The 9,605-nt window shown below is 38.5% G+C and overlaps 1 protein-coding gene across 1 annotated transcript; it reads right to left on the reverse strand.

Annotated features, from left to right (window-relative positions):
- Nucleotides 1–1,980: 1,980 nt before the first annotated feature.
- cfap90 (cilia and flagella associated protein 90) lies at nucleotides 1,981–6,235 on the reverse strand. The gene is made up of 3 exons (XM_014995221.2): nucleotides 5,917–6,235; nucleotides 4,924–5,040; nucleotides 1,981–2,227 (listed from the first exon to the last, which is right to left on the reverse strand). The coding sequence occupies exons 1-3, from the start codon at nucleotides 6,031–6,033 to the stop codon at nucleotides 2,048–2,050; spliced, it is 414 nt and encodes a 137-aa protein (XP_014850707.1). The 5' UTR covers nucleotides 6,034–6,235; the 3' UTR covers nucleotides 1,981–2,047.
- Nucleotides 6,236–9,605: the final 3,370 nt, after the last annotated feature.

Genomic DNA, 9,605 nt, shown 5'->3' on the forward strand with positions numbered 1-9,605 from the left:
TTCTCAGCGCGTGTTGTTTTAATTCTCCAAAAACTAAAAAGCCCACGCTGGAAACGTCATTCAGTGAAAACATGCACAATGAGCCTAAAAATAGTTGGGACAGACTTTTGATATCAAAATGTCAAAACAAATAACTAGTTAATTCCACTTCTATAAACTCTGCTATGGGTGATCTGTATAAATTATTAAAAAGGACTGACATGGGCAGTAGCCCAGGGCTCCACGTTTTTGGGTGGCCCCAAATATGTTGAATGTTTTTTGTAATGAATGCATGTTTCAAATTCATCAGCCTAATAGCATAATTGCCTAAGTCTTTTTTTTTTTTTTTTGGGCAATTATGCTATTAGGCTAACGAATTGTACCTTATATAAAATTCATAGGGCAATATGAGTTGTCATTTCAATATTGCTGCACTTTAATAAATGCATACAATAGTCAAATATTGTATACATTTTAATGTTTTGTCTTGAATAGAACACCAAAACTGTCTCTCGCCCATGGACCCTTCACAGTCTATATCCGGCCCTCATTACGACCAGTGTGTAGGTTATTTAATGCAAAAACACAAAATCAAACTAAAAGTATTTTTGGGTAGATTTTAGCCCATATAGTTTTGTGCTTTTGTATTGTTGACCCGTGCTAAGAGTTTTATTCAATTCAAAAATATTTTATTAATCTCAAAGGGAAATTAAATGTTGCTGTCGCCAATACCATTTACATTATTACGTTAAGTGTTCTTGTAGATCCTGATGGCTGTGGGCTGAAAGGATCTCCTGTAACAGTCCATATCACAGTGGTCCCGAGGAAGTCTCTGACTGTTTTGATCTCATGAAGATGAAACTCAGGGTCGTCCGTAACATTTTTCATTTTATGAAAATTCCTTCTTTGCCCCACAACAGAGCCGGTTAAGATCGTTTCAGACTTTCACGATTAGTTAAGGTAAGTTAGCATTACTTCCTTAATCCAAAAAATACGTTTTAAGTGCCTGAACTTGTAAATATTTTCATTTGGAGGATCAATAAACCATATATATGCTACAATCTAGGGTTTGTTTGTTTTTTTAAAGAAAATGTAAGCCCAAACTAAATAGAGAATCGTTCCAGATCAAAGCTGCGTTTTGAGTCATATATTCAGTTGGATTTTTTTTTACCACTTAAAGAAAATGCAAGTAAAGAAATAATATCCAAGGCCATGATTAAATATTTTATTATATGCTGTATCAGAAAGGACACATTTGAATAAAACATTGCATAGAAATAACCTATAGAAGCACTTCATCTTGTCTCTTGTTTCACAAAAGCAACTCACTGCTCCATGAAAATGTTAACAAGGAAAATGTAGGAGATATTTTAAGCATGTTGGTATTAATATTCATAAATCCATGCGGAGAGAACAACGATGATCTTACAGAAAAAGTGCCAAGGAGCAACAGACCAGATTTTACTCCACGGCTCCCTGAGGTGTGAAACCAATTATTTCTAAAGGCTTTAGTTACAAACTACTACCCCGTGTTACAGCACTGTTCATTTATTCATCCAGGTTTTTTTCCCTTCTTATTTGAAAGCAGAAAATATCACCTTGTGTGTTAGCTTCTAATCCTCATTAACGAACGCTGCGGTTCTAACACCAAACGAGACCGAAATAGCTCCCCGCTGCACTACCGAGAATAAAAGGTATATTTCAACCATAACACAAATATCAGTAGGCCGACTAGCGATAAAAAAAAAAAAAACAGACTAAAGTTATTTGATGTACAGAGACGTTTCTGGTTGTGTAAGTTCACAGTTTGTGCACAAAAGGAAACGAGGAGCCTGGTGATTCAAAGAAGATGGTTCAGGATAAAACAGAAAACAGGTGTTTGAAAAAGGTGATGGAGAAAAAAAAGCGGACTATGAATCCTATTCAATCTGAAACTCTATGTCAAGCATGTATCTGAAAAGGTAAACAGTGGTAGAAACTGTCCTATCACACAAAAACAACCAGGTGAAAAACACATTTATTATGTGAAGATGGAAGGAACCTTGTACATCATGGTGGGACAGAGCTTTCAGAGTGGAACCACTGACCCATATCCTTCTGCCATACTCCAGATGATCCCGCTTTTCCTGTAAAAATCGGATTTGATCAAAGCCACGCGTGGGTGCCGCTTCGCTGTTCGGTTGATGGTTGAATTGAAACGACGGCCATATTCCGAAGACGACAGCAGAGCCACAGGTCTGGACTTCTCCTGTTAGGGCAGAGAAAGTGATACTTAGAACTGGACACGCCGTGGTGCTTTCAAAAGTCTCTGGATAGATTCAGAAATATCCCAAATATAAGCTGAATGTTCAGAAATAGTTTGAGCTAAATGTCTTCACGCAACCTCTTGCAAGGTCGTTGCAGACAGAAAGGGGATCTTTGAATATTTTCTTCAAAGACCAGTCAGGAATTTAACTGACTTCACACCATCTGTACGCAAACTCATTGTTGTCCTGGGTCAGACCAGTGGCAGTGGTGTCATCTACGAACTTCAGGAGTTCTGCAAATAAGTCAGCTGAGGCGCAGTGGTTTGTGTACAGAGAGAAGAGAAGTGGGGCGAGAACACATCCCTGGGGAGCACCGGTGCTGAGTAGATAAGGACAAACACTAACTTGTTAGTCATTAAATATTATATTAAATAAATTAAATAAACTAACTTAATAGTCATTAAAAAGATGTTCAGGAGTCAGGAGCTATTGATACGAATTTAGATCTGTGTAAGTTTAAACAAGCTGCTCTTTTTGCTGTCATTTCCTGATGACGGTAAACCAGATCAGTTTAGAAATACCTTATTAAGATAAACGCTAAACAAAAGGGGGTTCGTAAGAGAAACGCTCTCTTCGCCTACTAAGATTTTCAATTTGAGATTCTGTACTGTTCATTTTTTTACAGTTCTTTTTGCATTTTCCACACAAAAGAGACTTTGTTTACAAGAATAGCAATGTCGAGGTGTGAAGGACAAAGAAAGTGTTGCAACAAAAACATTGCTGCTAAAATGAACGTCCAGAAGAACACGCTGCCAAGAAATCAACATTAGAGCAAAAAAAAAAAAAAAAAGATCTTATTTGGTGGCTCCCCAACTCTACTACCACTTATATAATCTCGATAGGAAACAGCGCCCACTCCTGGCTCTGTGAGCTCCTCATCTCGGCTTAATGGGTTTCAGCAAAAAATATGGGGCCAACAAGAAATAATCCAGTCTCTGAGCACACAAGAGAATAGTTTATTTTACATTCATATTCAAATGTAATCCTTGGAAAAGCAATGTCCTAATTCAGCAGGAACTGTCAGCAACCCTGACAGCCAACCACTCAACTCGGTGTAATTACAAGCTCAGCAGTGTGTGTTTGCCTCTGCTTTGTTCGTCGCTCTTTCTGCTTTCAGCGACCCAGAAACTCACTGTGAGCTACTTTTCCTTGACATGAATAATTACTTCGAGGAACTGAAAAGGCTTCAGAAAGCAAACATTAAACAAATGTCACAAAGCTCGCATGTCAGTGCCAGGCCACTAAAAACACTAAATCAACACCAACATATTTCAGGAGGTTTAATAAAAGGTAGAATGGAGGAATCAGTTGGTCCATTTGAGTCTTTTCTGCCCATTCGGGTCTCTCACACACGTAAAACACAAACAACTTCACTTTTGTCTCTAGAATACTTTGCTGTACTGTTTACTAGAAGGTTGTGTGGGTTTTTCAAATTAAAGTGGAATTAATAACTCTCAGATAAGAGAGGCTCTCTCCTGGGATTCCTCCCTGGCCAGACTCAACAATAATTTCTTCATCTTTTTTCTTATTGTACTCTCGTGACCTTTGACATTTGACAAGCTCGAGTCTGAGATTCGGCTCGGGTTTCTTTGCGTTGCCCTTCCTCGAAGCGTTGCGCTACCTCATGTTATAGTGAACTTGCTGGAACAGAGACTCCTGGGAAACCTGTCAGAACAAAACTTACAGGTTTTGTTTTTGCTGTTTTTCTTTCCATGTCTGGAAAAATCTGTTAAAAAAACTTCTCAATTTTTTTGTTTTTTTATTTTTTATTGTTGCTGCTAACATCATTGGTGATGTGTTGCCACCTACATGTTCCAGACCATCAAACTGCCAACACCACAATAATCTCCTAATTTCAGTTTATGTCTGGACTACAGAGGGTGGCTGCCGATCACATCAGGGTCTGAAACCTTCTGAAATATGCTTTGGTCTAAAAGAACCTGAACTGAATGTTTGAAAACAACTTCAAAGGGTAAATTTGAAACAAACACAACGGAGAAACCTACCAAAAGAATGCAATATTCAGTGAAACAAGGTGGTGGCAGTATCATGATCAGTTGTTATTTTGTTGTAGTTGCCTAACACCTTCAGGTGTTTGCATTAAAGCTGGAGAGGAGTAGATTTTATTTTCCACCAGTTTGGATGGAACTTTTGGTTTGGTTTAAACTTGCATCCAAAAAAAAAAGAGAAAAAAAGAGTAACTTAATGATGTGAATGTTTAAGTTTTAGAGTGGCCCAGTCAAAGTCCAGAAATAAATTTGTTACAATGTGACAGATCTGGAAAACATTTCCTCAGACAAAATGGAAAAATATTGACAGAAACAAAGAAAACTGAACAAAAGATGAAAATAACTAAAAAAAAAAAATGGTTAGACAAAGTATTAATTTAAGGTAGGCAACTGTCATATTAAATGTAGGAGAACTAGAAAGAAGATTTTTATGATCTGATTTTTACTTTACAGCATGTTTACAGGCCACTAATATGGCTTTTTCTATTTAACCCTTAACCCTCACCCCTGGAAAATACAATGGAAAAACGCCATGTGGGCGTTCCACTGCATGGAAGGGGTTAAGGCAATAAAAGAATAGAAGAATTAAACTAGGTGAAGTGACAGAGTTACTCATACGTAGCTGTTACCTCCTCGTTTATGTCGAGTCCCCGTTCTCTCGAGTGCTTCTTGGTGTGGTATTGCTTCTTCGTCTCGAAATCCTCAATGTTACGATACATTCGGTCAAACATGGACACTTCGGTGATCTGAAAATGGAGAAGATGCCAACAGAATGAATATATATACACACACACATAGATATATATATATATATATATATATATATATATATATATATATATATACACATACACATATATAAGAGCAGTCGCCACCAGTGCAGAGCTTGCTCAACATCAAAGTGTGAGAGTGTGTCTAGATGCCAAGCATGTTAATATGCCAGGTTTCGAGGGAATGGTTCTTTGTAGCTAAAATGTTATGTTTGTTTGTCAATCTGTTAATCTAAAAGGTTTTGAGGGAGGTTTTCTGACAAAAATGATTCATAATATGATATTCAACAGTTGATCAATAAGCAACCACTGAAAGCATCCTAAAAATGTGCAGGCTTTGGAATGAGGAACCATAAAAGACCAAATTAAAAGACAAAATATGAAACACTACCATAAAACCTAGAGAGGTATTACGAAAACTTTAGAAGTCAATATATTAGAATAGTTGGTTAAAACTTAATGTTGTTTCAAATGTGACGAGTACAAAGCTAACACTTGAACCATCCAAGTTCATTTTATAAAGGTTATAAAATGTACTATTTAACGTAGAAGGGTGTCGAGAGGACCCCATGTGGTGAGCTTTTGACCCTGCGCGCGATTCCAGAGGGCGTGGAGCGGAACCTCACGTCGGACTGACGTATGTGCGCTTTTCCTCCGCCCCCCGCGCGCCGTCCATTTTTATCTATTTATTATTTGTTTATTGTGCGTTTGGCTTTCGACGCTTCCAGTCCGACCGCCGTGACATCTTTCTCGCAGTGACTCATTGTAATTTGTACAATAACGAGAATCAGGGTGCTGACATTTAGTAACAGTATCATTTGAATTCCACTCCATTAGCTTCATTAGCATTACCTTTGCCTTGCTGTTGAAGTAACACATTTCTTTGGGCTCCTTACGCTGCGGTGAGATTAAACTTAAGATTGAGGGTTTAGCCTCCTCTTTGGTTTTATCCTCGGATGAAGCGTCCATCTTCCACACAAGCAAAACAAACGAGCCGACCTACCCAAAGAAGGGAACTGTCACAGTCTGAGAGAATGCTAGCGTTTGTGGTTGCTAGGATACCGAGCGGAGGTCGGATGTGATGCGTTCAGAGGTTCACTGTTTGACTCGGAAATGTGAGTTTCTGAGCCATGCTCTGCCGTGTAACCTTTTAGGAATTGATTTTAGTAACACCCAGGGAAAGCAATTGACAAATTTCTTCATGTGATTAGAGCTCAGTATAAATACAGATGTTCTGTCTAATTTAACTGGCCCTCGTAAACATCTAAGGACGGCACGTTGTCTCACTGCTGTTATTCTCCGCCTGCAGTGGCATTTGTCCCTTGGAGGGCCTTCAGACCTCTGTCACTTAATTTGTTTTGTAACTGTGACAGCAAATAGTATTAGAAGGCCTGGACACAGTATGCCTCAAGGACATGGCATATGTGGCTCAATTATGGACGACATTTCAAAGTTTCCTGGCAGTGATTCAAAATATGTATTATTTATTTATTTTTTTTTTAGATATTCATATAAATAACCATCCAGTCCATTGGCGATGTATAAAGTAGATGGTGCGGTACCAGTTAATCTGAACAAATTGAATCTAAAGGTCAGACAGACTGGCAAAATTGTGAAATGGAAGGTATGACACATCCATCCATCTTCTTTACCCGTTTGATCTGTGCTGGGTTGCAGGGGCCTACCGCCAGGGGCCATTGAGCAAGAGGCAGGGCACACCCTGGACAGGCTGTCAGTCCATCATGGGAGTTGCCAGCTAATCAAGCATGCATGTTTTTGGGCCGTGCCGGAGTACCAGGAGAGAACACAGAGAACATGCCAACCTGAGAAGCTGAGATTTGGTTGTAGGACCGTCATGGGAGGGAACAGTCAGTACTAACATCTGCTCCACATTTTCCTAAAATTACACCAAGTCTTCTTTGCAAACTAGCTCTAGTTGAGACAGACACTAATAGCCATTTTCATTTACAGCGACAGATTCCTTGTTCAATTTATTGCTGGAACATGATCAGACTGTGCTGATACATGAATATTCAGTGATCCAATCCACTCCGTTTTAGCTCTGGCTGTGTGTTTCAGGTTGTCACCATGCTGGAACAGCCTCAAGTCCTGAAGTTTGAGATGTTCTTCCAGAATTACCCTGTATTTAGATCTATTTTCCAAAAATCTCTGACAAACTTTCTTTTCCCTGCTGAAGCTAAGCAACCCCAGCATTATGTCTCCACTGTATGCTGCGTCTACTATATATATGAAGGGGTGCAAACTTCTTTTTTGTTGTTGTTGTTTTTGGTCAAATAATTGTACATATAAATCGCATCTGTGACAAACTAATTGGAGCAGCTTTCCAGTTAACCTATTAGCTTTAATTAATCAGACCCTGGCCACCTTCCATAGACTGTGAGCCAATCCCACCTGCTGCTATTTCTCTCTTCTTCCTCCTTGTAATTATGACAGCGTTAGCAGGGGGTAGCTAATGCAAGGACGCCACTCTGCTGAGAGCTGTGTCTGACTGCGACACACAAAGCCACACACACTCACACACTAAACAGACCACATGTGGCTCTGGAGAGCGAAGATTTGGACCGCTAGTGGTTCTTTCCAGCAGCAGCGAGGACAGTCAGGGGGGATATGTGGACAAAGCACGGATAAGGGCACATGATCGTCACCAGCTTTCTTTCATTTCAGAGGTTGTCTCAGAGCGCAGGAGTAATTACTGCTGACATTTCGGAGGGATATATTGCTATTTATCGGGGACAGGGGCTGCGGTGGGAATAAAACAATCCGAGGACTTGGGGTCGGCCATTCAGCAGGGCTGAGTTAATAAAAACAAGCCACTGCTGTCACTGCGTTTCCCATGAAATTTTCCACTGCTCATTTAAAAAGAAAAAAAAAAAAAACGGAACAAGAAGTTTCGATACTCTTGTTACAAATGAAATTTCACACAGCTGTGCTGTGCTGTCCAAGTCCCTACAACAGCATGAAACCAAACATTGGTATTCACTGTGATGATGTCAGAAAAGACAAATTTTCTGTATTTCAAAATGGAAAATGAGGCTCACTTCTTTTTGTGGGGAAAAAAAAAATCCCAGGTCAGGATCTGTACTTGCAACACCAACTACAACCTCATGCATCTCTGAAACAGACTTTTACAGATGTTATGAAAATGGAGGAAAATTGTTTTGTCAAGGATAGATTCATTTGAAAACTGAGCATGGCCTTAAACAAAATGCTACATGGGGGGCCAACTTCCCAGTCACCACAACTATTAAATAAGAATATATTCTCTGTATGAAGTCAGTTGTCCTGCAGGCCCTTCTCCTGCTCAAAGCAGCACCTTAGATTGCTAATGCCTTGGGCCGGCTTTGACATCACAAGAAATTTATGGGGACTGTTAGTTTGAATTGTACCAATCAAATATAGTTAAAGCCACAACAACCATCTAAAATTTTGATGTGTCTGTGTTAATGTGTCTAATCCGTTTTGTACAAAACTAAGTAATTTAATACCTTTCTTGTTCCTATTATTATTATTATTATTATTATTATTATTATTATTATTAATTATTATTATTATATATTTGGAAGCACAGTAGATCTATTTCAGTAAAACGAACGTAAACATTCCTGGAGATGCTAGCTGAGCATTGGTATAACACTCCCGCCTGGTGGACAACACAGGAAACACAGCAAATGTGGGTAAAAGGGAGTGAAGCTGTAGTTTATTTATTGTAGTTTATTTAAAGAATAAATGAAAACCATTTCTACATTAATAATGTCTTAATGTTTGTCATTGTTATAATTATTAGACAGATGCACTCAGATAAGGGAATTGATATAAAAGCAACATGAGGCAAAAAAGAACAAAAAACATAAATAAATAAAAGTCAGTTTTTGAAAATTACGTCCCATCATCCCTCTACTCAAAACAAAGCCTTGCATGTTATCTCTTTATGGACACGTCAACATTTTATGGTTTCTGGACGTCAGGTTGACAATCAAATGAATGTATTTCAACACAGGACTGTTTTGTTCTGTATATATCAGTAGGAGATTGGCCCTTTGCAAGAATCTGACTGAGCTAGAGCTGTTTTGCAAAGAAGGATGAGAAGGAAAAAAAAGTCCCACTCTAAGTGAGCAAATTACAGAGAGAAATACCTAAAAAGGAGATGCAAAAAGGAGATTTAAAAAAAAAAAAAGTAATGTCTTGGGAGATTGAATGCAAATGTTACAATAGTCAGATAACAGCAACAACTTAAAAAAAAATTAAGATTCACCCTTTACCTCCCAAATGATGCATAATTTTAAATTTGATGTATTATTCTAATAAAATACATTGAAATTTGTGATTGTAACTTGACAATATGTGGAAAAATTTAGAGAAGTATTTGTATGTACACAATCACGCTTTTTATTTCATACATGATGTTGGAGCAGATCTAATGCATCAATTCCAGATTCATCCAGCAGATGGCAGCAGCCACAAGCGGTCAGCTGTCGCCTAATAAAGCCTACCATGACAGGATCTTAACCAAAGCAGCTGAC

Source organism: Poecilia mexicana, unplaced genomic scaffold, assembly GCF_051168715.1.
Source record: "Poecilia mexicana isolate PSO_F unplaced genomic scaffold, ASM5116871v1 scaffold_11, whole genome shotgun sequence".
Lineage (NCBI taxonomy): Eukaryota > Metazoa > Chordata > Actinopteri > Cyprinodontiformes > Poeciliidae > Poecilia > Poecilia mexicana.

Excerpts from the sequence above, each read along its gene's own strand:
- cfap90 (XM_014995221.2), bottom strand. The coding sequence starts at position 6,033 with ATGGACGCTTCATCCGAGGATAAAACCAAAGAGGAGGCTAAACCCTCA. Across the intron at positions 5,041-5,916 it reads ACTTCAACAGCAAGGCAAAG|ATCACCGAAGTGTCCATGTT; the intron begins GTAATGCTAATG and ends CTCCATTTTCAG. Across the intron at positions 2,228-4,923 it reads GACTCGACATAAACGAGGAG|GAGAAGTCCAGACCTGTGGC; the intron begins GTAACAGCTACG and ends CTGCCCTAACAG.